This window comes from Lagopus muta, chromosome 1 (assembly GCF_023343835.1).
Source record: "Lagopus muta isolate bLagMut1 chromosome 1, bLagMut1 primary, whole genome shotgun sequence".
NCBI lineage: Eukaryota > Metazoa > Chordata > Aves > Galliformes > Phasianidae > Lagopus > Lagopus muta.
In genome coordinates this window covers 33,985,796-34,013,571 of record NC_064433.1, presented here as the reverse complement: position 1 = coordinate 34,013,571, position 27,776 = coordinate 33,985,796, and the positions used below count along the sequence as shown (strand labels likewise).

At 39.5% G+C, this 27,776-nt stretch overlaps 1 protein-coding gene across 11 annotated transcripts in view; it reads left to right on the top strand.

Annotated features, from left to right (window-relative positions):
• Positions 1-27,776, top strand: part of GRIP1 (glutamate receptor interacting protein 1) — a 307,239-nt gene that overhangs the window by 189,789 nt on the left and 89,674 nt on the right. For all 11 annotated transcript variants that reach the window (XM_048933931.1, XM_048933926.1, XM_048933924.1 and 8 more), the window contains exon 2: positions 17,088-17,168. In XM_048933931.1, coding sequence (XP_048789888.1) covers positions 17,088-17,168 — 81 coding nt within the window. The remainder of the gene's footprint in view (positions 1-17,087; positions 17,169-27,776) is intronic.

Genomic DNA, 27,776 nt, shown 5'->3' with positions numbered 1-27,776 from the left:
GCTCTTGTTCCTGGGGAGAGGTGATAACTCGATGTCAGAAGTGAAGGCAGACTAATGAGTGTATTTGAAGAGACTGGAGGGAAGTCAGAGATAGAGTTATCTCTGGTAGCTGCAAAATGGAAGATTTAAAATACCTTTTTTTCCCAAAAACATTCTCAAGCAACAGAAATCACCTGCAGAGTGTCAGTTTGTCCCCGAAGCCTTGAGAATTTCTGGTCTTTTTACTGAATACCTTAGATAGATGTGATTGAAAATGTGCCCACGGGGAAGGGTAGCATCACTTGTCTTAGGAGGAAACATGGTGTTTCTGGATTACAGTTGCATTTCCAGTCCCAGTAAGCCATAAACTTGATCTTTTGCTTGGGTTTATGTGGTTGTATGTATTAAAATTAATAAATTAAACATTCAAATGGCACAAAATGCAGCAATCCAGTTGCACCATGGGTTACTGTGAAGCCATGCTTCCTTCTGCATGGGGTCTTCTCTTTCGTGTAGCTCAAGATCCCTCTCCTGTTCAGAGCCCTTCTGGGAGGACAACTGTAGTTGCTGCTGGACCGTTTCTCCTTCACTGACTGTTCCTACCTGACAGCAGCAAAATGCTTAATGATGATCAGAGCGCAGGTGGGGATGGCCATCAGGTTATGAATGGAAGCTGGAGTAAGTGCACTTGCTCCTGCCAGAATTGGAAGTGGTCAGAGGCTGCACTTTGTATAATATCCACCTGGGGGTTGGCATATCCCAGGCAGCTTTCCCTTGCTAAGTTCATGATCAATTCCTTGAAAAACTGTTGATAATCTCCGGTTTAAAAATATCTTTTATAGAAATCAAACTACTTTCCCTGCACAATACTGAAGAAAGGAAGGAAGAGAGAAATTGTTGTTTCATAAGACCTTGGTGACAGGTCAAGTGATGTGTTGTTCTGAGGGCATTTTGGAGGCCAGCTAAAGCAATGAAGTATTTCACCCTGGGACTTTATCACTTCAATTTTAAGTGCAGTGTCTCGTAACTGGAATTACCTATCTAGTCCTTTCTCAGGGAAAAATGTGGATTTGAACTCTGAATGTGGCTCTGTAGGATGCTTTATTATTTGAACAGTTTGGTTTCGTGTTTATTTGGCTTTTGTGCCACTGCTGGTACCACCATTTTTTTCTTTATATCCACCAGCTGATAAAGAAAAAAGAACCACCACATTCTGTTTACTACATAGCTAATATGAGTGCTTCTGTTTCTATATAATCTGACTGAATTTAGACTGCAATGTCAAGGGCTATCTTTAGCAAAATCCTGTGCCTGGAACTAGATAAAAGCAGCTGTTACATTTAAGATTAGCACATAAAATGTCATTAAATTAATGATACAGGTTCACAGAGTTGCATTGTAAGTGCTAATCATACTGTCCTGTGGGTAGGTTGACTGCTGTGTCTTACTCCATGGTATTTCATGGCCTTGGACAGTTTGCTCAAGTTAATTGTTTAGAAGACTGGAGGTGGTACAAATAGGAGTGCAGATATGGGCAATGTGTCACGCCTGCCAAAAATCTGAGTACTGAACCCACCAGCTAAATTAAAATTTCCTTCTCCATCCTTGCTCTTTTGTCAGGTGTAAAACATTTCACTTTGTGGAGTGCTGTTCGAAGTACTGATTTGAATTGGAAGGGGAAGAAAAAATTGGAATGAAGTAGGGCTATTATAAGTCGCATGGGGATCTAGGAAACTGCCAGGGTGGGGTGGGTTTTTTGCAAACTAAACTAGCAGTATAAAGAAATGGGATTGGCTAAGATTATTAACTATAGCTGTAATTAAAGGTCTGGATGGCTTTTTTTTCTGTTCATTTAGCTGAAGAGTCAGTCAGTCAAATCCATACCTATGCTGCTATGAATGTGAACTACCCTACCGTTTATCAATTCACAAATTAGTTGGTTTTTTTCAGTACACTAGAAAAGACTAAAATTCTGTGAAAATGAAGATGAATTGCAAAGAATCCATACATCTTTGGGAAGTCTAAATGTTACTGTAAATTTGGGCAAAAATAGGAAATTAAGAAAATAAAGTTTTTCTGAATGAAGTGTTTCTAAGTACCGGTATCTGTGCCTCTGTGTGTGGATTGCAACCTCTTTTAATTCAGGACTTCAGTGCACTTCAACACATCTATTTGAAAGTCTGTATGAGCACACAGCAAGCAATATCTTCCACAGAAGGGATGGTAGCCTACAAATTTGGGAATTTCAAACTAGTATTTATCTTTCTATCAAAATGCTGGATGATCTTCCATGGCCTTTCCGTATCAAACTGCTATTATTCTGAGATGTTGTGTTGTCTTGTCATTTTCTGTGTTAGGAATGTTTATTTTTGTGAGTTTTATGAGAAGAAATGGTACAGAATTATTTCTGAAGTAAACTGAAATAATGAATGGACAACTTTCAGTATCCTTTTGGGGATTCTTTCATGGAACTTGCTAGACTTGCAGTCAGCCAGTGGGAATTCATTACACTGGTGACCTGGTCAGCCATAGGTGCATTTAGGAACTCAGTATTGAGTTCTGGGCGCTGTAAATGTGGTCAGAAATGACAGTGTGTGTTTTGTGATGGATTTTTACATATTTTTTTTATTATTACATTGAGAAATCACAGTGTGATATAGCACTGCAGGAAACCTTATTCATGGTGAGTACATCTTGATTTTTTGCAACGCACTTAGCAAAGCAATAATAACAACATGTGCTGGAATTTCTGCAAAACCTGGACATGTAATTCCCCCTCAGGAAAGCAACCCAACCCATGTTGAAATTTAAAGAATCCTACTGATTTTAAACTCCACTGCTTTTCATTGGGCTTTACTATGCAAAAATGATCCCTTAAATTGACATACATTTTAGAGCAGGGGCTTAACAAAAATTATGGCTTTAACTATTGATATAATAGCTCATCTGACTGAACAGAGAGATTATCCTGGCAATGTCAATGGGCGTAATAATCTTTTTGTGTTTAACTTGTTTTCAGCTCTGATTCACTTTGAATAAATCTGTTACAAAAGGGTGATGGGAACGTCTGATTCTGTAGCACCATTTTAATGAAAAGAACATAAGGTTACATACTGTTCACATGAAAAATTACATGCATATGGATCTTACATGAAGCTAAGGAATGGGCATTGTTTGATCTCTTAGTCATTTTATTCAGCTTTTAATTAGTTTTTACTTGCAAGTCTCAATACATTTCTATTTTATACTGGAAGTGATGGGAACAATCCTGAGGCTAATGTAATCCCTAAAAAAAAATTACATTACAAATGAAGAAATGCTCAGAATACTGGTAGCTAAATCAATAGTTTCTGTGGCAAGGCTTTATCTTCCCTTTCTTTTGTCTTCAGGTTGTCATTGATGCCTCTATATTTTTATTCCATCCACGTAATGCTGAGTGTACCACTGCCACTGTTACCTGTGCTCCTCTGCTAAGCAGAGCACTAAAGAAATATCTGAGCCAAGAATTCTTGCCTCTTTGAAAAAGTATTTAAAATCTTATTCCCTGGAGCCCATACCCCTTTTCAGTTATTCCTCACTTTGAGATTTCTGTCAGGGTTTTGTGACTGACAGAAAACACATCAACTCTCCCTTTCTGCCCTACTCTCACACGTCTGATGGACTTCGTTCGTTAGCCTGAGAGCAGGGAGGCTGCTGGGGGGGGGGAGCAGTGCCTACAATGGCTGAGTGTTCATTCCTGCTGTTGTGCCCATGTATTGATGTCTTTTGTCAAATCACTCTTTCCAGTGCTTTTAAATTTGGATTTTTGCCATTAGGAGGCAAATTTGGCAAATTTTGAAAGGTGAAGACTTTCAGCTTCTACTTAATTTCAGATCAGGATAATTAATTCTGCTATGCCAAGATGTCGCCGATGGATACGGCCTTATGTATTTAGCAAAGGAAATACAGCTTCTTATAGGAGCTTGGGAGGGAATTGAGGGAGAATTGAAAAGTGGGATTGGTCTCTTCCCACTCATTCTGCCACACTGTTTGCCTCCCCTCCCTTCCCCCCCTTTTCCTTTCTCTTCCCCTTCCCTTCCTTTCCAACACAATTTGTTTTGTTTGCCTCTCCTCTACCTTTTCCTCATCTTGCACATGGCATCCTGTGCATTGGATGCCCTTACTACCTGCTATGCATTTTTCCAGGCCTTGTCTTCCTTTTAGCTCTTTCTTTGTATGTAAAATTGTGCTACTGCAGTTTTGTTGCAGCCCTCCCTTGCCTGCAGGCTGAGACTGCAAGAGTATGAGGTGCAGGCGCTGCTTGATTGTGGCTGTTTGGTGAGAAGGAGCAGCCTTTTTAGGATAAATCCTGAGCCACTATGGGTGCAGATAGCCTAGGGTCTCTACCACCAGCTCAGCTGCCCTAAAGCTCCCCAGGAATGATTCTGCTGGGGTTTATACTTTGCATGGAAATGTCAGGTGATCAGCAACCTTGAAAACTCATAGACATTGCAGACAGTGAACTTATTATTTATTTCCTTAAGACAAGAAAATAGGAATGGTAATGGAATTTTTGTGGAGTGTAGGAGACAAGGGAATTGTTAGTGAGATGTTTTATAAGCCTCACAAAAGAAATTTAGGCAAGTCCTATATTATGTATATTGAAAGACAATTTTTTTTCTGCTGAAAAACTTCTTCTGGAATATATTTTTCAGGGTTATTTTTAGAAGTGACTGATGGAGCCTGGGTGTTTTAATATAAACCTTCCTAAGCCTTTAACTTTCAGTGAGTGGTCTTCTCTCCTACCAAGCAAGATTTTTGAACCAAACAGGTTGTATTTAGTTATTGATGGATTGATTGTAAACTGTGCTAGGGCTTCTCTGGGTCCCCAGGAGGCTCTTTCTCTATTCTGTGCCTGTGCCACGTGTTCATCGCTGACTCCCACCATCGACTCTTGCTTTCTTCTCTCATGCACTGCACCCTGCCCTGATGATGTTTCCTGCTCTATATGTACTCTCCTGCACCAGAAGCAATGCTCCTGTCCAACCAAGGGCAGCACCTCCTTTCACAAGGTGTACATGGTAGGCTGGAACCACAGCATGGCAGCTGCCTCTCACAGCCATCAGAAGAGTTGATAATACTTGCTCTTAACAGTCTTGTCCTTGTCCTATCTCCTCTTACGAAATGTTTTTGGAAATATTGACATTTCTGTCCAACCAAAAGCACTGCACATCTTCCAGGTGTCATCAGACCTGGAGGCCAGATGTGCTTGCTGTGGGGCACAAAAGCTGTGGGCTCTCAGGGCAGCCCTGGACATCTGGCTTTGCCTATTGGTCCTAATGGCTTCATTCTTCTCTGTTTTAGATAATTAGTGGCATTGCACACGTTGATGGATGCTTTCAATAATGAGATTGTACTAAATGGTCTTTTTTCTTCAGAACTTTCCAAGAGATGCTCCATAGGAACCTGATCTTCCAGGGCTTGACTGACAGCAGGTTAAAAGACACTGTGTTAGCTAGCAATTTCTGTGGGTCTCAGTGACTTGCTTTGCTGTTCTTGTGGTCTTTGTGAGTGGGCTCAAACCTTTCACACTGCTTGTTTCATGCAATACAGAAATCATAGCTTAGAATCTTTGGGACTTTTAAAAAAATACTGGTAATTTTTAAAAATACTTTAAAGGTCAAGCTGTTACTGTCATCTGTCAGATGTCTTTCTTGCCCTGCTTATTTGTGTTTCCTCATTGATCTGGGCATTTAATTTCCAGCTGTGGAAGCAGTTGTATCATCTGGTTGATAAGAGTGGTGATACTGCTATACAGATGCATCCTTACAGGGTCAATGAGATATTACTGCTCTGAATCTCCAAGCTGCAGCAAGAAGCTGAAAACAACTTGCTCTATTCTTGCTTAGAAATTGTAGTTGTGATATTTTCTGTCATTTCTTGCCTTGAATGTTTCCTTCTTCCTTCCCAATGGCAGTTTACTTGAATTTGTGCTGTATTCTGCACCTGCTTCGCTTTTTAGAGATTTTAGATAATGAAGAATGTATCACATTTGTGAAATAACAGTATGGCCTTTTGGCTTATCTTTTTTTTTTGTGTACTACAGATGTGTTTCACTGCCTACATGGTGTTTACAAATATTAATACATTTAGTACTTGCTTGGGTCTGAAGTCTCATACACCGTGTCCTAGTAATTGCCTGTATTCCAATCCAGTTTCTAAAATCAGCTTGAATTCCCTCAATCCTTCATCATAATGACCTGGACAGGGCATAGACAGTCTGTGATGGAGTGATCTAGATTCTGGCAATCATCCCATTGTTGGTCTGCCAAAACGGAGGCTTATTTGACCTTCAGAAAGTGGCAGATCCCATCAGTTTGTTTGAGCATCTGCCTCAAATAGCATGTTTCTCTACAGTCCTTTATCTGATGTTGTCCCGTTTATTTGAGCTATTTTTGATGTGTAAGGTTTCCTGTTATTTTTAATTGGTTTCTTCTCTCCGTTTTGAAATTATTTTACCAATAGAATTGCTGATGACTAAACTTAGTCAAAGCTACTACAAAATCATTAAAATTAAACACATGTGTACCCCCCTTTGCACACCCACACAATGTTGGCAATACGCTGGTGGTATAGAAAAAGGTTTAGGAAGTACCACAGTGTTACCTTAGTGTTTGAGCAGATGAAGAACAAAAAAGTTAAATCCATGCCCTTTATTTCTCTGCACTTGTGGCACGCATAGGTTGATGCTGCCTTCATTTCTAAGAGCCAAAACCAGAGGGAATGTATAGCTGTGAATTCCTAAAGGAGAAACAGTGTTGGTTAAAAAGTTTGGAAGATTGGTGCATAGAAAGATTAAAAATTACTTGCCTGACTTCTTGAAGGTTATGGGAGTTTAATTTTTGATGAATATCACATATCCATATGTATCTGTTTCTCGATTGCTGTGTTTTCTGTAGAATTACAGAAAGCTCAAGCAAGAACTGAGGTTTTTTTTACGTGCAGGCAAAGTATGAGCAAGCAATTCCAGTAATTACCATTTTCCAGAATTTGAAGAATACAGCAAACAATCATCTGAGTGCCCAAAATAGGTTTTGCCATTTAATAGGGCTCAGGAGACGCTGACAAATACGTGCTATCTGACAGGTTAAAAGACTTGTCTTCAGGAACTGAGTGCATGGATAGAGCACAGAAGGTGGCTGAGGCTTAATGTGAGCTTTGAGCAAAACAAATGTGCATATATATATTGATTTGTCAAGCTGACATCCCTTTTGTTAGTCTGCTTTGTTCCCACTCCTAAAAGTACACAGCGCTTTATTTCAAAAGACTTTTTCTACTCTGTGTTCAGACTTGTCACAGTTTCCAAAACCAGCAGAGTTTTGCTGATGACTAAACTTAGTCAAAGCTACTACAAAATCATTGTAGAAATCGAGAATAAACTCTTCCAGGGCAGGGGGCTGAAAGTTGATGGTTATTTCACAGAAGTAGAAGGATGGTGACAGATTTATAGCCTGGCTCCTAAAAGAAGTGCATTGTGGAAGATCAGATTTCCACAAAACCCAAGCAACACCAGTTTGGATTAAATCTGCCATTTGAACTGCAAATAAAGTGGAGGCAATCCCAGTAGCGTGCCAGTATGAATATGTTGGTAGTGGTGTCATGTTTATAATGGCAGTGTTAGAATTATTTAATGTATCAAATTTTATTCTTCACCAAATGGATATTTCAGTGTAAAATCACGGTGTGCACCAACGCTTCTGTGACGAGAGCAGTCAATCTTTGTGGTATTCCATCCCCAGTAAGAATTGGTAGGATCCTGGCCAGCAGCAGTCAGTGCACTAATCTGTGTGATCTCTGGGAGAATAAGCAGTACTTGAGAGTGGTTTATATGAGGTCTTCTGAAGAGGAGAAGAGTGTAATTGGGAGTAATAGAATGGCAGTTAAACCAAGGGAAGAAAATTGTAGACTGACAGAGGGAAATATTTTCCAGCTGTGAGAGCTGATAGATCCTGTGGAGCAGTCAGGAAAAGAAAGTAATGGAGATCTCATCACTGGAGATATTTACAGTCACAAGTAGGCTGAAAAACATATGATAGAATTTACTGCTAATAACATTAGTACAGCCCTGGAAAGAAAGCAAGGTAAGTAACCTCATGAAAAGAAATTACCATTTCTAACTTTTGTCTGTGAATATCATGCTGTTCTTTGAACATAGTGTTGTGACTTTGCTCATTCCTATTTTTTGAGAAGCAAACTAAATTCCCTTTCTGTCTGAAGTGTAATGTATTTCACTTACTTTTTATGCAACTCGAGTGACAGTCTCTGCTGTCTCAGCTATTACTTGTGTCATTGCCTTCCCCTTTAAACAGACACAACTAGCTTCTGCATCCACAGAGTAGAAGTTCCTAGCTGATATCCTTGTTTCCCAGCCATCTCAGACCACTGCAGTGCTGGCAGCCTGCACAGTTATTTCTCTTCTGCTTTACACTGTGGTCTGCATGGGTAGAAGGTGGTAGGTATGTTTCCTGTGAGTACACCTAGAAGATTATTATCCATATATGTACTGATGCAAAGAAGGAATATAACATTTTATTTCCCTCAAGGGAAAAAAAATCGGAAAGCTTCAAAAGGATCTAATAGCAGTTCCAAACATAACTTCTTTTTTTTTAAGTTTCAAGCAGTCAGTTTGAAGGGAAGACCTCTGCCAAGACTAAGGAAGCACGGGGACAGCTGATGAACCAGAAAGTTACTGTTACATCTGCTGGCAGAGTGGTCATGTCATACAGGATATACACAGTTCACATGACCAGTAAATATTTTTTTCTGCTTGAATTTATCCACAGATGTAATAGCAGATCATGCCACGTGTCATCTTTGGTTAATATGCAGTGCTGCCTGCCAGGAAGCTGGTTGCCTCATCTCTGTGAGAGGTATGGCAGCGGACAACTACAGCAGCCAGGAGCACGGTGTCTGAGCTGCAGGACATTAGCACAGAGACACAAGGCATGGCCTTTTTCCCTGCAGTCAGCATGTACTGGCTTCCCAGCGCAATAAAACCCTGTGTGCAAGGGTAGCTGAATCAAGGGCAGAGGCTAAAAGGTAGCATTAAGGTCACTGTTATGCTTCAAAAGTATATGTTCCTAAAAGTTTCCTGTGAGGTGTGTCCTTCATGCAGTCTGGTTTTCTGGCCCTTGGCCTTGGTTCAGGTCATACTCCTTTACCCAACTCCCTTCTCAAGGAGACCTATGAGAATTTTCATCATCTACTTGGCATTGGTGCTTCTCTCTGAGATTTGGTGCAGATTATTAGGGATGCTGATTTAGCATTTCTGAACAATGTAATTAAATTTATCACTAAATTAAACAAAGTAATCTAATATCTTAATAATCATGAAGAAAACAGTTTTCAGATATAGTTATAGATACAGTTTTCCAGAGAGTTGATATGTTTTGATCTGCTTCACACAATGCCAGCATGCGGTGAGATTTGATGCTCCGAACCGCACAGACAGAAAGGACCAGAAAACCTTTCTAGAGCCAAGATGCCACTCTCAGCAAACCATGAGATGTTCAGAACAGAAAGTGTAGCTTGAATATCTGGAAGCATTCCCTGTCAGCAAGATCTGCATCGCTTTGGATCTTCTCCTCTTAAATGGAATGGCTTACAGCCCCATCATGTAGCGTAAGAGTATCTACAGAAGTTATATGCACAGAAAAATCCTGAGCTGTCTCAGAGCTGAAGTAATTTCCTTATTTTCTTCAAGCCTTTAAAATTTTTCAACTTTTTCAGTTTCTATCAGCTCTGATTAAGCCACCCATATTTCACTAATGTGTAATGACGATACAATTTCCATAAACAATAAACAGAAGCTCAAGACAATGAAAGAAACTTGCACTGAATCCTAAAATCACATAATGATTCAGTAATGATTGTTTAATGGCATTCCATTTAGTCCCTGAACAAATGCTTGATGCTGTATAAGCAAAAAGACATACTTGTCAGATTTGATGTAGTTTGTGGTTGAGGTATTGTTTACATTGAATTCTTCATTTGACAATCCACTGAAGTGAATCTCACCATGTGCTAATATCTCCAGGGACACATCTTCAGCAGTACGCAGATATTGTGTGTTTTGGATGCCAGTTAGGAGACTGAGTATTTCCACTCAGGTATCTAAGCACAGGCTTAGGAAATTAACTGCAGACAAGCAAACTTAGAGGATATTTAGATCATTTTTCAAGCCATCAAGCTTGATGAGGTGTTGTAAATATCTTGAGGAAATGGTTTCACAGTTATGCACGGTTACAGCGCCCTACTTCTGCTTCTAGATTAAAACTGAGCTGCTGCTATGATAAGTAATTGTATAATTCAGAAAACAGATAATTAGATTTACATAAAGTATAATAAAATTGAATAAATTTTCACTTCAGAGAGACAACACACTCATTCATTGGTTGCTATAACTGTTAAATTAAGTTTGTGGGAAAATGAAGGGATAGTCGTCTAAGTATAGGAAAGGAAATTACCAGAGCAGCAATAATAACTCATCCTTCTCATAATTCTATGCTACTTATGGAATCACTTGAAACCCTATGTTTTCTTAATAAAGAGTGCTGGAGTGCACCGAGCAGAGAGTTTGATTAGAAAGGATTAAGATTAAATGCATTCATATTTGTCCTACTTGGAGCCTAGTTTGTTAATGACTGTTACATACAGCTCATAGGAAATTTTCAATATTTCTAGTCATTACTTTGGAAAGTGGCATTGCCATTTGAAATATCCAGTCTCATTGGCAGTGACTGAAGCCATAGCTGTAAAAGGAACTTGAAAAATTGTTATTCCTCTGCACCAGTAGAAGAAATTAATGCTTTCTTTCATGGTTGGAGCTCCCGTAATAAGTCTGCAAGGATTAGCATACAGGCAAAGAAGATTGTTGACATTTTGATGTTTCATGAAGCGTATGCATTCAAAATCCGTGCATTATACATCTACTGAAAGAACTTAGCTAATTTTCTCTCTTTTTGCAACTGTTAGTAGTCCATTCCACTTTGATGCAGCAGGAGCGACATCCTGGTAACCGTGAACATTCCAGGATGTTAATTTTTCTTTAGACTTTTGCATTAGGTAAAAGCACATCTTTTAGAATGTTCTTCATTTACAGGAAAAGACACACTCCAATATATTTTTTCTCAGTTGTTGTCAATAGCAGTTTCTAAGGATGACATTACACCAAGCGAAAAATATTTGTGCTTGATCTCCCATCAGAGCCAAAGGAAAATTCCCAGTGCTCTCCCCTTTCTAGAAAATTTTGTTTGCTTTATCCTCTCAAGCGTGTTCAACTTAGAACAAAATTATACCTCAATTTGCTGCAAAACTTATCAGAGTTTTGGGACACTCAGTGACCTTTTATGCTTGAAGTAGTATTATTTGTCATGTAATTCAGCTGCCAGATATTGTCAGTTAATTTTTTCAAAGAATTTTGTATTGGTGTTTATCTTCTAACTGTATTGGAAGCCATAGGGCAATGTGAACAGTAGAACTTGTGGACTAAGTTCCAGCTTCCCTTATGATATTTTTTTTTCCTTCCCATTGCTGTTGATTTACCTGAAAATTTACATTTTCCAGAATTTTTAGCAGAACAGAAAAAACATATTTAAGCATTGTTGCCGGAAACAAAGAACTGAGATTGAAGAGATGAGCTTATGTGAGATCAAAGGTGTTCTTCAAATGATCCTGGTGACTTTGCTTTTTATACCTTTTTAGCGATTGGGCTACTGAGGGGATCTTGAGTTCAGATTTTCTCTTCTGCCTCATCCACTACAAGTCTCCAAATTGATTGTGGAAGAGTTTTTACGTTTACTTCATGTGACATACTTAAAATACTCATCAGAGAGAGAGAGATGGAATGATAGTGAAGCTGGGAATTTGGGTACTCATCTGTAAATGTGAGACTGGGACTTGAGTCCCTATTCCAACATCTGAGTTTAGAAGAATGATTCTATGAATGCCTCTCAAATTTTAAACTTGTATAAACTACAGACATCAGTGGCTATGTGTTTATTTTTATCTGTGAAAGCTTCCAGCTGCAAAATGTGGGGATAACAAAGAATGCTGCAACTCAGAATTTACCAGCTATCACAGGTATGACGCTAAGCCAGAAATAATGCTTTTAGAGAATGCTAGGCTTATACCATTTAAAGGTGGCATTTAGGTTATGTTTCAGATACCTAAAGTATGGGAACCTAAGATAATCTGTGCTGTACAAGCAGGGTTCATATATATCTATTGCTTTTAATGAAAAATATTATTCTTTATTCAGAAGTGGATATAGTAATTTCTTTATACGGAAGATTCAAGTGTGAATGTGATATGGCAGATGTAGGAATGCCTGAAGCAGTACATGGGACACTGGTGCTTTAATTTTTGATAAACTAATCTCAAGGATGTTCTCTCAGCCATAATCATCATCTTTACAACTTGGTATGTTGCCATCCTCTGGGTAGGTACGTGATTCTTTGCTAGTGTAGATCTGTGCTATCATAAGGAGTGCAAGCAACAACTCATGTAGGCAATCATACTCCTCCAGTACACTGAGCAAGCTCAAGGTGTAGTGTACTTTCTTGTCAAGTCTTGGGACTCACATTAACAGGAGATGCTTAGGAAAGGAACAATGAGGAGCATATATGCAGTATCTCATGTTTTACTTGCTTGAGTTCTGAAATCTCCTTATGAAACCCATGGTTAAACTCAAAAAGCAGTTCTTCCTTGGCCAAAGTACAGCTTATCTCGTAACATGACATAAATAAGAAAGTTGTTGAAAAATGAGAATTATGCAGCAGATGATGTGGGCATGTTTTTTGGGTACAGTAGTTACCGCCTGGATGTGCCTCCTCCAGTCCTGCAAGCAGTTGTGAGATCGGCACAGGGAGAGTGCTTGTAGCCTCTACCACAACTGTAAACAGCATTCTTGTGTCGATAGCTTTCACAGCCCTCTTGAGGGACACGCAAATGTTCCAGTGATCATAAACCTCCTGATACACTGAATGCCTGGACTTGGCTCATGAGGAAATATCTTTAGACTTTCCTTGTTCCCTCTTATGTGTCCCCAGTTAATATTGTTCAAGGGATATTAAACCGAATATAGCAAATATCTAAAGATTACAAATGGTCATTTTACTAGCGCGGTCCCAAGCACTTATACATTGGACAATGCACACATATATCATCTTTATAGGATTACATTACTGTTGGTTTGCTACAGTGTATAGATTCCTTAGTCTTGGATAGAGGTCCCCCTGTGTAGTAGGAGCAATGCGGAATGATGTAAACAGGTCACAGCATGGTCCCTAACTTGAAGAATGAATCATTCAATTATGAGGAGAGATGCCAGCTGGTTAAAAACAGGCAGGAAAGTGCAAAGAGTTGTTTATCTGCCTCACAGGCAGTAGGTAAAAGCAGTAAGCCTATAGAAGTAACTGCAAGCAGTGGAACTGCTTATCTATTCACCTGATCGTTATCTTTGCAGTCTTTAATTAGAAGAACTGTGTGCGGAGCTTTGGAAAGATAATATAATATGTTAGCCACTGTTACTTGTAGTTGGAGCCATTGCATTCATGAGGATGAGCATAAAGAGAAACCAGGGTGAAGATTTCACTTTTCTGGTTCAGGATCTCAGTAACTGGAAGGCATTGCAGCAGGAACTGGGGGAATCAGCACAGCAGGCAAGTTGTTCACTATTGTACATTTACAACTACAGAAAATACACGAACTAGGAATTGTAGGGGAAAAGAGCTCACCTGATAGCAGGGTGAGAAGGTTTGTTTTCCTGCAGTCACTAGGCAAAGAGATCTGCTGGCATAGCAGTCTTCTTGGTATGACCGACTGACTACTAGAAATTGGTTACTCTGGGCTGTTTAATTCCTTAGCCAAAAGAAATGGGGAGAAAAAAAGTGAGTGGTGTAACTAATGCAGTTCCAAGACTGTATCCACCTAGCTATGCTGTTTGCAAGGTTGGAAGCACAGAACCCCGGCTGTGCAATTCCTGTAGGAGCGGGCAGACATGGAGAGTTTTCCATGTGCTGGCCCCAGCCAGGGCTTTGGCATCCAGCAGAAAGGCTGCTCAGCCTGAAGGTTTGTCACAGACTGTAGCTCTCTCCCCACTGGTGATCAGGTTATTTTAGTACTAGGGGTGTAGCTAGCTGAGACTTATGCTTTTGAATGTATCCTGTTTCCTCCTCGCTTTGTATAGGTGGTTTCTTACATGTATCTCACCTTTACCTAATTCCAAGTTGCTGTTCTCCTTTGCTTTTTTAGTGTGTTGGCTTACTGAGTTGAGTTTCTTCTCCAGGGAGTCCGTGCTGTAGAGGGTGAAGCTGGAATTACAAAGCACTCAAAGAAATCCCTCTAAGCAATGATACCAGGAGACATTTTTGCATGTTTGCAAAAATCCTCCCTGCCAAAGACTGTTCCCTCCACAGATGGGGCATAAATTAAGATTTGATTTGTAAATTCTTGTTGCCATACAAACAACTTTGCTAATGCAGACAAACAGATTTCTTCCTTTCCTGACAGCGTGATGGTGTCTGGCATTTCAGGGCTACCAAAGCTTTGTTGTCTCTTTACTATATTCTGTTCTTTACAATGGTATCTACTTCTGCATCTGTATTCATATTACTCTTCTGCCTCAAATAATGGTGCTGCTTTTGTTCCTTCTTCAGGTGGTTATATTTGTTTTCCTTTGTTCCTGCGAGTTCTGTACAGTGATTTCTCATTATTTGACAGTGTGATTTTACTCTTAGATGGGCTTTGAAAGATGATTCTTTCCTGTCTTGGGGAATTCCAGAAAATGAAACTTCCCCATCCACCAGTGAGGCAATGACTCATTTATGCTCTATAATAATTGGACATATTTTGTGTTAATGGGGTTCAAAAGTTTATGGAGCAATCTTTTATGCCTCTTTGTTTGCTGTGAAAATCTATAGACAGGTTAAAAAATGTAACATAATTACATCCCCACAGTATCTAACAGCACATAAACCACAGGAATACCTGACAAGTTTTCAATGCTAAACCTAAATGCTAGTGGCCTCAAACAAAGTCTCAGCTATTTTTTGTACCTGCCAGTGCAAAATACTAGACTTTTGTTCCTGCTCTCTTGCAAGTAATTTGAATGCACGCTCATCTTCCCTCCCTGGTGCCATTAACCAGAAAGATTTGCAGGCTTGTCCTTTGTTGTGAACTCGGGACAACCACGTATACTCGCAGTGTAGTACGATCTGGGGAAAATTCTATTCCAGCAAAAGATTGCAGCTGATTTATTCATTTGCTTCTGACAAAGATTCAGTGAAAAAGGTCTAGTTGTGGATGTGCATCTCTCCTTTCTACCCTGTCTCCAATCTGACGAAAATAATGCAAATGTATGAAGTCTGACTAGGAGAAAGCTGTTTGTTCCATGAGCTGATAGATTTTTCACAAGGAGGGCACACATGCAAATAGGGCCCAAAAATCATCACCATCCATCAGTTACTGAGAAATTAGATTATGTTTCCTGCCCCTTTTTGAACAGAAAAATGCATGTCTTGCAATATCTGCTGTCACGTTCAGAGCTTGTGAATGAATAATAATACATGTGACATCTCAGTCATGTTATTGATGATCTCAATTTTTGGTATTGATAGGAGCTAGTAACACTATTTGGAGACCCTAGCTTGAGTTTTAGCTCAGCTGTGCCTCTTCTGTGGCAGAAAAGAGATGATCCTGCTTCCTTTAGAAGCTCTTGTTCGCTTCTTTCATTTTTTCTTTCTCTTTTTAACTTCCATAAGGATATGTATATACTGCATATGTTACAATATTAGATTTTCCACTTAGATGTCTGCCTTTTTCTTAACTTGTGTGCTGTGTCTGTGCTAGTATTCTTTCATTCTTCTATACATCAGGTAGCTGACAGCTTTATTTTCTTCAAGCTTGTATTAACATGCAGTATAGCCAAGCCTGTTAGCTCTCTCCTTGTAACAATATAATCCCAAAGCAATGGCAGTTCATTTTCTGTAGAAAAGACAATGATACGTCTCTTGAGATATTTCACCAGTATATGATCTTCATTACTTGCTGCATTTATGTCAACGTATGTGGCCTTGCAAAAACATTTTGCCTTTAAAATAAAACAAAAACCTCATTCAGCTTTCTTGTTACTATATCCACATTCGTGCACATGCTATAAACTGATTGGTCCATGAAGGAAAAATACGTAAATAGAAGGATTTGATAGTGCTTTAAAGTGTTTGAGCGCTTGATTAAAGCACAAGCAAGACAGAGCCTAACTTCTTGCGATTCCTTTCCTTTGGCTGAAGTAATAAAATCTACGCTACTGTTTCTTCTCTTGAATGCACATTTCTTTACCGAGCTTATAGCTTGCCATTTTTAAAGCTACTATGTGGCTGATGTTTCCCCATGTTCACCCTGCTCCCAGGAGGGATGCACAAGTGCCTCACTTCTGCCCCTAATAGACAGCTTGGCCCACCAGCAGCATCCTCTGATGCCTCCATGTTGACCATTTGGTGAACAGAGCCTCCCTGCTTAAACACGGGCAGCCGCAGTGCTGTACTTCAGTGTAAGTGTGCTTGGCCTATTGGGCAGCTGCTTTCTGATGTTCTCTCCAATCAGTTGTTAACTATGGAAAATGAAGAGTCCTGTGGCAGATCCCAAAAGAAAAGGAGAGCATCTCTGCAGTCACAATATCCAAAAGGTTCTGGAAATACTTCTGAATAGGGAAGGTCCCTCTCTCACTGGAGTCTTTGACACATGAAGCTTCTTAACGTGAGGAAAATGAAAGTTTCTACATTTACTTCAGAACTGAAAAGGGCTTTGTATACTTTGTATATCTAGCCTGCCATCAACAAACCATTATCTCTGATCTGAGCTTTACCTCATCCTTTTCAGCTCTGTTATTCAGAGCCATTATCTTTTAGGCTAGACATGGCTTTGAGCATTGAGTCCGAATTCAGAAATATCCATCCTCATCTAGCTCTCGTTCTCTGCATTGTTAGTTCACAGTAATTAGATTAAAAAGAATTCTGTTGTTTTTAACACTGTATTTATCAGTAACTGCAACTTTGCTTGTTTCTGTTTAGATGAGAGTCCTTACACAAAGTCTGCAAACCAGACAAGGACACCTGATGGAGCACTGTCTGTGAGGAGACAGAGTATTCCAGGTAAGACTTGCTTTGCTTTTTATAACATGTGATTTGTGAACAGCAAGATAGTACTAATCAAAATTAAACTCGTTATAAAAAGCAAATAAAGTATATGTGCCAACAGGTAATTTGTAAGGAAGATTCCACTGGAACTGCAAGGAGTTTACAGTTAGATTCCCTGGGGCTTTAGTATGAGGAACATCTCTGCATCTGCCTTTTGCAGCAGATTTCACATGTTGATCACAACAGCCCTTTCATCAAAGGCCCTGAGAAATCTGTTCTTTTATTTGTCTTCAATGGTATAGGGAGTTTGGCTCACACTTCCAATCCTGAATGCTGTCAGAAGTCACATCTGTGTGTGGTTTTCTGCCATACATACATCATCCTTGTGGATTCTGTCATCCAGTCACACAGAGCTGAACCCAGCTGATCAATGGACTATTCAAACCTCTGTGTCTTATAATTACTTCTAATGAATCTGCACAATGTGCCCATGAACAGCAATATTATATATACTGTGCTGCAATGTAAGGGAGTTTTCACCTCAAGTAAAATTTAGGGATCAGCTAATGAGAACAAATGAACACTGACAAAGGTTGTGCACAGGCGGAATAACTGATGTTGCCATTCTCACCTCAAGAGCAGTAACCTCTGAATGGAAGGGAAGATGTATGGCAACAGAAATCAGAAACTAAGGTCATGTCACCCACCTTCTAATGAATAATCATCATATTCTGTGCACTCTGTGGCCTTATTATTGAACAAAGTCACACATCCTTCTCAGAGGTTATAGATACAAGGGATGGCACTCAGACTTCTATCATTGCCAGTCTCAGATCTCATCACAGTAACTGAATTGTTTATGAAGGGCCAAAGTACAGATTGTATGGATGCCCTATGTGCAAATGTATATATGTGTACGTGAGTGAGAGAGTTAGAGAGTTTGATGATGTGCAATTGCTCAAAATTAATATTTTTGACTGCATAAAATATCCTTGTGATTTAAAGATTGCTATTTTCACAGTCGAATCATGAAAATCAAAATTGTTGTGAGAAAAATCTACGACAGTGTTCAGTGTGCATTCATTGTTATGAGGATTATACAGACACCAACCAGATTTCTGTATTCAAGTCAGTACTAACGAAGGTTCATTGTTGTTCAGTGAATTAAGCTGTCTATATGGATACCTCTTCAGATAATTCTGTAGATCACATGTCACTAATATTTAGCATACTAAATCTCTTCATTAAAGAAAATAACAATCTTGTTAATTTTTTCACCTTGAACATAATAGTTGACATTTATGGTATGGTTACTGTATTTATAGATTGTTTATGCTGTGGTCTGAATACAAACTGGTTTTAGATAACAGAGAACTGAAGATTTTCAGTCATATTCTTTGAAGAAAAGGTTTGATAAAAGTTGAATGGGTTGAATTTTTCTTTAGGTCATTTGATAAGAGTAGGAATGTCTAATGCTCCGTAGTCATTGTGACCATTTATTTTGGGTTCTTAAAAAACTAACTGTACATTCTGGAATTTTAGTGTATATGTGTATAAGAGAAGGCTCCAAGGAAACCTTATAGCGGCCTTCTAGTACCTGAAGGGGTCCTGCAGGAAAGCCAGGAGGGGACTTTTTATAAGGGCAGGTAGCAACAGGATGAGGGGAAATGGTTTTAATTTGGAAGAGGGTAGATTTAGACTAGATATTAGGAAGAAATTCTTTACTGTGAGGATGGTGAGACACTGGAACAGGTTGACCAGAGAAGTTGTGGATGCTCTCTCCCTGAAAGCACTTGAGGCCAGGCTGGATTGGGCTGTGAGCAACCTGGTCTAGTGGGAGGTGTCCCTGCCTGTAGCAGGGAGTAAGAGCTAGGAGGATCTTAAAGGACTCTTCCAGCCCAAGCCATTCTGTGATTCTGTGTGTGCTGTGTGTGAGTCAGAGTTACGTCAGAGTGTCAGCACTGACAAGCGTTTGGTGAGGTACACTATTTGTCGTTTTGTGTGTTCTTCTGTGCGTTCACTTTTCAGTAGTGTGAAGACATTTATCTTCACACCTTGTTGCAACTCCCTGCCTTAGGAGCCCAAAGTATAAATGACATTGAGCTGATGCGATAGTTAATAATAATAATAATAATAATAATAATAATAATAATATAATAATAATGTTTTCATGTCTTGACAAGTAGCTGTTCTAGTGCAAGGGATATTGTGAATTTAGGTGCATGAATACCTTTATAAAACTAAGCAGTATTTTGTGAAGTAACCAACATTCAGGAGTTTTAACTGAAGTTTGTGGAAACATCCCCTGAACTTTTATATCCTTTCTGGCGCTTAGAAAATTTGGCCTTCTAAATAGCATCTACTCTTACTTGTCTGTGGGCAGTCTATCCACACTGTTGGTTCTCTTGCCACAGATGCAGACACATCTCAGCAAAGTGTTTTGGTAGCAAGAGGACTACCAGTTGTGTTCCCTAGTAACACTAGGTTGAGACAGAATGTATTGCAGCTGCTTTTGGTTTTGCTTGGGCTCAGGATCTGACTTCTGACAGTATGTAGGTCAGCTCTAAACAACTTTGGGAAGGGAAGGTGCAATACAGCGACTCTGGTAAATTCTTCTAAACTTGGATGGAGAGATGTCAGCAGGAGTTAATGTCAGTAATCAGAGGGCATATGCTGTATGGAAAGCATTCAGTGCTATTTCCTCCAGACATATGCCTGATACAATATTACATTCCCAAGGCACTTATTTTCAAGCTTGAGGCGTGGCAGTCCAAGCCACTTGATGCTCTGTCATTCCTGAGACATGGACTCTACATGTCCCATCTTATTCCCAAGGAATGTTCTGGCCATTACAGCCAGGAAAAATCTTTTTTTTTTTTTCCTTCTCCTTTTTTTAAGGAAAGGTAAATGATCCTATCCTTTGCTTTCCACAGGTTTAAATAGTCTGTGAAAAGATGCATGTAAATACATATTTCTAGGATCCATGATCTAAATCTTCCAGTGTAACACAAGATTGTGACATCTCCCTGTGCCTGTTGAAGGTTCCTTCTTGTAACATGCATATTCACTTAAGGGGATTCCTTTCTTTGCTCCTTTCTTTGACCAGATATGAAAAAAAAAAAAGACCTTTCATCACTGTGGGGTGTGAAACTGCTGTATCAACTGTAAACCCCAGTATGTTGTTTTTATCCTTTCCCATTTAACTGTAATGAAAGCGCAGTGTTGATGAGCAAAGACCAAATGCACAAAGAAGTACTGTAATTCTGTAGAGGTTACATGGATCTCAGACTTGGTTTATTTTACAGGAAAAAGAAGGTTGAAATAATCATTTTATAATTAAAGTCAAATGAGCACAAACTGTAAAATCAGTGCACTGAGTTTAATTCCTTTCATCCCCAGAAGCAGGGAATGGATTAAGCTTCTCTCTGGAGCAGAACTGGCTTACTTAAGATGCATAATACATTATTCATGTGATGAGGGTGCATGTCATATTTATCATGTCTTCACATGGCACAAAATCAACAAGCAGCAGATCTGTTCAAAGGGATTTACAGAATTGATGAAATTATAGTTAATTTAAATTATGGGCATTCATATAATTGCAGTTTGAGGCCTGGACTTAATGTTGAAGATGTGTAGGTGTTGTAATTATATATAAATGATTGTTCAAAACGTTTTAGTTTTGCCAGCAGGATTTCTTAATTGTAAAAGAAAGGCTTAAGTTAGCATCAACATGACAAGTAGTCTTGTGCAAAATAAGAAACAAATGTATTTTTTTCTCTGAACCTTGAAATTTAGACTTAACTGGTGTGCACAGGGTTGTCTGAAAGTTCCCATTTATTTCCGTGGAAACTACAATGATACAAAGAGCGTGATAACACTATTTGATAGAGCAAATTCTCAGGCACAAAACACTGTTTTTCAGTGTTGTCATTATCATTAATTTCAAAGCAGCCCTCATATAATGAACCCCTGTTGTTACTCTGCCCATATAGTAGACTACAGAGGCAGTGGGGCTGCATGCCGTAGCTCACCCAGGAAGCTATCATTGCCAAACTGGTGTTAGACACATAAATGCAATGAATGTGTTTTTAAGCTCATGGGTGAGACCCTTCCCTCAACATCACAGATGCAGTTGGAAGCATCTGCCATTTGAAGTATCTAGTGCTCTCATTGGCTGATTTCTAGGTTTAGATGGCTGAGGTTCCCATGGGTTTCTAGGCTACCACTGGTACGCCTGAGAGCAAATGTGTGCGTGGCACAGAGCGAGTTTGGGATCAATAGCACTTGAGTCAAAGACGTTTTTTCTGTGGTTGCCTACCCCTGTGAGAGCTTTATGGGGAGCATCAAATACTCCAGCAGCAGTGACACAGTGTCAAAACCTGATGACGCTGTGAAGGAGACATTTTGAAACGTAAGCTAAAGATGAGCCTTAGCTGGGTGCTGAATGCGGGCAGGCCTGGAGAGAGCTGTTCCCACACTTTCCAGACTGAAATCCAATGCCTTCTTATCTGTTGAAACAACATGGAGAAATCTGTCGACACTAATGCCGTGTAAATTGCTTGCTTAATTTATTTGTCTGTTTTCAATTCACTTGCTGAAACTTAGAGCAGAATCACACAGGCATGAAAATAATTACGTGTTAGAAAAAAAGACACTGCAGATTTGAGGCCGATTAAAATATTTTGTAAAACCTCAAGCAAGAGGGATTTTTGGTTTTAGCTCAATTCTGTAAGCACTTTTTATTGATTTCATTGATTCTGAGGAGTTTTTATTAGGAAAAAAAAAAAAAAAAGCTGAAGTGTTCTGACTTCTCTGTGTTTTATTTCTGGCTGAAATTATGAGAAGTTTCAGTTAAATTTTCCAAATAGTTTTGTTTGGGTCAGAAGAGTATTTTTAAGGGAAGAGCTTATTTTTGCCCCATCTATTTGACACAAAATAGAAAAAAAAAAAATTCTTACTTCTTGCATCGATTGATGCAGACCTCTGCACTATGGAAGAGTTCCAGAGGTGTGAAGTGTTCAGGGGCTCAGAACAGCCTCAGTGCACGTTGTGCTCTGGGATGGCCATTGGAACTCGCAGTGAATCCAGAGTTAGGGCCTAGCTGGGAGAGCAGACCTGGAGCTCTCACTCTCTGCACAAAATTCCTGTTCAGTGAATCTGCACCAAATAACGAGAAGACACAGTGGGAGTATTTCTCAAGCAGAGGAAATTTCTGTTTTTCTGAGACAGAAGAGCAGCACAGCTGCCTGCCTCCTGCACTGCTTACACCCCCAGCCAGTGCTCCTTCATGTCTCAGCCCTAACCACACTGCCTTTGATCCCACAAAGCCCTCATGCTCCAGCTCAGCCAGCCTTGAGATCCCCGGAGCTGCTGAACCCACCCGCAGCTCGCCCAGCATCCTCCTACCCACAGCGATGTCTGATCTGCTGAACAGGCAGATTGCTTTTATAGCGAGAGTTCATGCCAACCCTGCAGGAAAGTCCAACTGGGTGTTGTAAAGTATTCCACTGACGTTTTTTCCACCATGGGAGGCTGTGTTCCTCTCTGAGATACGATGATTATTATTAATCATTTGCATGTTTTGTACGCAGTTGCACAGTTGTATTAACGGGTCGGTTGTTAAAGTAGGTCACTCTACTCTGAAGGAAAATTGTCAAGACTTTGAAGCCTGAAATTAAACTGACCAGATTTTTCAGTTCCTTTGTACATACATGAGTAGTGCACCCTCTTGCCAGTGTACCTGATTCTTTGAAGCATGCTATAGTACAGCTTTCCTATTTTGGGGCTGTGTTTGATCTTAAAAACAGAACTCACCATCCAGCTCAAGGGGAAGCACAGAATGGATGCGCAGCCTGAGAGCATCCACAGCTCCAGCTCTGCTATCACCATTATTATCAGTCTTCCAGCCTCATTTTTGAGGATTTTGGTGACAGAATATTAATATAAAAATGAAATGTTAACAAATTTAATTTTAGTGAATTGTGAACTACTGAGCTGGAATGGAGCACATGCAAGCAAAAAAATTATAAAATGCCTTGCAAGGATGATATTTACAGAGTTGCTATCAACAAAAAAAAAAGAGAATTATTGTATGATGTAGCATCCTCTGTAATGGCTTAGGACACCAAATAATCCTAGGAGAAATAATGACATAATAAATTATTGTAGTAATAACAGTAATTAACACCCTGAGAATTTTCAGCTGCTGTGATGGTAAGATATACAATATGTGTTGTAGACAAAAGGAGCAACACAGTTTTCTTCTGTCCGTTGGCTCTGAACACATTCAGGTCCCATCTTCTGTTCATAAAAACACAGAAGACTGCCATGTTCCTCTTCCCTGACACCCAGCCTGCTGTGCAGCAGAATGTTCACATCGTGTCTCAGGCTATACCAAATGTGGCTCTCTTGAGGGGTTTGTCTGCTGCCCTCAACCCATCAGCTCAGATGTAGGTCAGCTGGAAACCAAAGAATTTGACAGACCTCAGGACTTTCCTTGGTATGGTTTTAGTTCTGTGGTAACACGCAGAAATACCAGCTTAACCCTGAAAATAAGAATACCTTGCTATAAGAAAAAACCATAATTGTGTTAAATTATATGTAATTCCAGGATCCAGTGTAGGTTAGGTAGAGCCAGAACATGTGATCCCTTGCTTGAGCTGCTAATATGAAACTGCACTATCTGAATATAATGTGTGTGTGTGATATGTTACAATTTAAGTGAGAAAAAGGTCTGTACAGTGTAATGTAATAGCAGAATAGACATTGTGTATTATTTTTCTTTTACAAGATAATCCTAGAAATAATACAGAAATATGAAAAGTAATACAGGGAGATAGGAGGAAATGAAAAAGAAATCCATGTGGATTAAGTAAAAAATTCAAACCTGTGATGTGATATGAGGATAAAAGTGTCATTAATGCCATTGTTCAGGACAGAAGACGGCTCTCAGGTTTTTCTGGCTGTAGCCCAGCTGTTGCAGTCTGAACCAGTTGCACAGTGACCAACACAAGTGACAGACAGATGATCCGTCTCCATTGGCAGAGGTTTTTCTACATGCAGACCCATCTTCAGAGTTCTGTTTTCCCCTGTGATTAGGATGGCGTAGACAAGACAATGTATGTTCCAAATCAGCTGTTCTCATGCCTACAGTTTACCCCGTTCCATTCCTTCTGTAGGAGCCCTCCAGGCTCCAGTGCCAGGGAAGCCACGTGGAAGTGTGATGGAAGTGATCCTGTCTTCTTTCCAATGTGGTTCTGCTGACTTCAGTAGGTCTCTTGGAGAGGTTTGCCTTGGGACTGCCACCTTCTCCAGCAACACTGTGTAACCTATCCCCATCACCTTCCTCAGCCTCATCACAACCGGTCTTGCCTTTCACTTCAGATTTTGTAAGCACTCAGGTTTCACAGATGCAGCGTTATCTGCCTAATCCTTTGTTCCTTACCAGAATGTTAAGTAGTTTTCTGGCTAACTGGTTTTGTAGATAAAAAGCATTTTTTGCCTGGGGAAATCACCACAAAATCATCCCCTTCCTTTTTTGTAGTTCTCATTGTAGAAAAAAAGAGCTCATTAAAGAAGTAAAACCTGAAAATAAAGTGCATGTGCATCTATTTATCAGTAGATGCAGAGCTAGGAGGTTGAAGTATGCATCTACAGAAGCACTTTTTCCTCCATTTGCATTTGTTTCATAGACACATTTACTGTGTGCTTTTTAAAATCGGCACAGAAAGCTCAGGTTTGCCACTGAAGATATTTTTAACATTTAGAAATCCATTAACTATGACCTCTGTAGTCACAAATATTATGGTTAGTACTGTGGGTCATTTCCTAGGAGAAGCAAGTGCTCTGACCTGTGAAATGCAGATCACAGACTAGTAAGCTTTTCTGCACTTGAGGTGTTTATTATATCTGCAAAGTCATTTGCTGATTTTCATGTTTGATGAGAGACTGCAGTTGCTGTATCATTTATAGTCTTGCCTGTTTGCAGAGTGTTTGTTTAACCTGCTGGAGGTTTATCAAATGGGCTGTGCAGCATCTGCAGAGCTGCATCTTTTTTGCTTCTCCTCTCTACTGGAGATTTCTGAATTTGTTTTTACATTTAGTATTGAAAAAGAGGAGTCTTCTTCCTTGCCCCTCCTTCCTTTCACCAAAATAACTTCATTGGAATGGGTTTCGTACATGTGGATTGTGTAAATGTTTCATACATGGATAAACCCAAAAGAAATCTCCGTCACAGAAAATGAAAAAAACAAGATTTCTTACCTAAACAAGATTTCTGTTGATTTATTTATAGAATTTGTTTACTGAGCAACAATTACATTACCACACTAATGCTTTTCAATACTGAAAGGGATTAGACGAGAGATCTAATTTCATTCATCTAATGATAAACGAGAAAGAAGGTGCATTAGTGGCAATAATGAGAAAAATGCACTTTTTAAAGTATCCAGCTGATACGAGACCACTATGATAATGTCTGAGAAGATAAATATCTTCAAAATATTTTCAGTTTTATAGATTTATACTATGGGTGCAGTCAGTAACAGTTTTGTAGCTGATGGTACCGGACACCTTCATTTATGTATATTTGGGTTTAGTTGTGTGTAATTTTACCAATCTTAAGGCTTTCAAAATCTAATTTACTCCATTATTCCTGCAACAGTTTTTTTCTCAGCTTTTTTTTTTTAGCTATTTGTAGTATGATAAAGATAAAACCCAATATAGTGTCTCTAAGAACACTGTAAATAACTCTCACCACTCTTGGGCTCTGTACATATACTCTACTTACTGCAACAGGGGGTAGAGATGGCAGCTTTGAGAGAGTAGTTCTATATTCAGCAAATGTGTCTCCGCACCATCCTTTGCATGTGCTCTACTAGCCATTTGTTAGTTGAATCATAGAGTCATTAAGGTTGGAAAAAAACAATGTGTTCATCTAGTCCAACCCTCAGCCCAACACTACCAGGCTCACAAAACCGTATCCCTCAGTGCCACATCTCTATGTTGCTTGAACACCTCCAGGATCGTTGACTCCATCACCATTCTGGGCAGCCTGTGCCAATGCCTCACCACTCCTTCTGAGAAAATTTGTTTTCTAATATCCAACCTGAACCTCTCCCGCTGTAACTTGAGACCATTACCTGCTTCTGACTGAAAATATGTTGGGGAGCTTCAGGGCATCTCCCAGGGTTGGGAGTGCCATCTCCTGGTTGTTTTCCTGCATGACTTCAGCTTGCTTTCTGAATCCACACAGGAAAAGCATCCTTGTGATGCCTGACTTCGTTCGCTTTACTCAGAAGGTTGGTGATGTCTGTTGAAAAATTTATTCTCACTTAAAGGCTTCAGTTGGAAGAGACAGCAGGCTGTAGAGGCCTTGTGAGGAGAGAGAAACCAGGAAAAGCCAAACAGGTAGAAAGCCATGTGCTCCTTAAAGGTCATGGTAAGAAGGGATGAAGACAGTGAGATCTCTACCCGTGTGCTTGTGTAACTGATCACAGTCAGTGGCTGAACACAAGGCTCATCAATCCCAATAATTTTTGTTGTCCACCAAAAAGTTGTGAAACTTTTCTTTGGCAGTCTCTTGTGAAACAGCCATTTGCAGATGCCAGTTTCTTTGTTTCAGGTAACTGAGTACCTAAAGCTTGATATTGACTTCTTGAAGACCACTATATCTGTACATGATAGCAAGGTTGGGGTTTTAGAGAGGAGCAGGAATGGAGGGGGATTGTCTTAAGAAAAATAATATGATATGAGGAGAAAAGTCTGCAAAGATGCTCAGCTTCCTCAATATATTCAAAATTTAGGAAACGTGTTAGAAATTTTTCATGCATTATCATTTTCAGTTAAGTAGAAGTGTATTAAGGTGTTGTCCTATAAGTTATTACAAATCCAGCCAATACTGCATAAAGGTGGGTTCAACAGAAAAACTGATTTCTGCATTGTTTGCTTGAGATGATCCTCCCGAATCATCACCAGACAGGGGGAGTAAGCAGCAAACAGCAGATTCAAAAGGAATCAAACAAATTAATCAGCAAATGGTGTGCAAATAATTACTGCTAACACCTTGGAGCAGTGTGGTCTCCATTATCACAGTGCCAGGTGTTGGGGAACTGACAGGACTGTACAGAACAGCCTTTTCTTGCTTTCCAATACAGAAAAGACTAGATGGTGTTTTCTGACCCAGCAGAGAGAAGTTGAGAATATTTTTTTATCATTTGCAGTTGTGAGATTATAAATTTGTACATTACAGACAACCTGTCTCTTTAATGACATTCCTAGTTTATATTCTGATTCCTAGTTTATTTTCCTCTTCACAGAATTTAATGTGTGCTTTTCATCTGTTTGGTTTTTTTCTCCCTGAATCTCCCATTCAGTTTCTGCAGTGATTATAAATTCAGGGAATGGAGATAGCGAAGGGATAATATATCACCTACTAAGATAACAGCTCTGTGACACCAAAATATACTATCCCAGGTCCAGATAATAACTTGCTTTTTCTTTTTGACTGTATCAGTAGGTCAAAGCTCTCCTTGGAAAAAAAATTTAATGTTTTCTCTTATTGCTTGTTATTGTTGCAAAATTCTGTGTCCAAAATATGAAGTAGTTTAATGTGTTTCACGT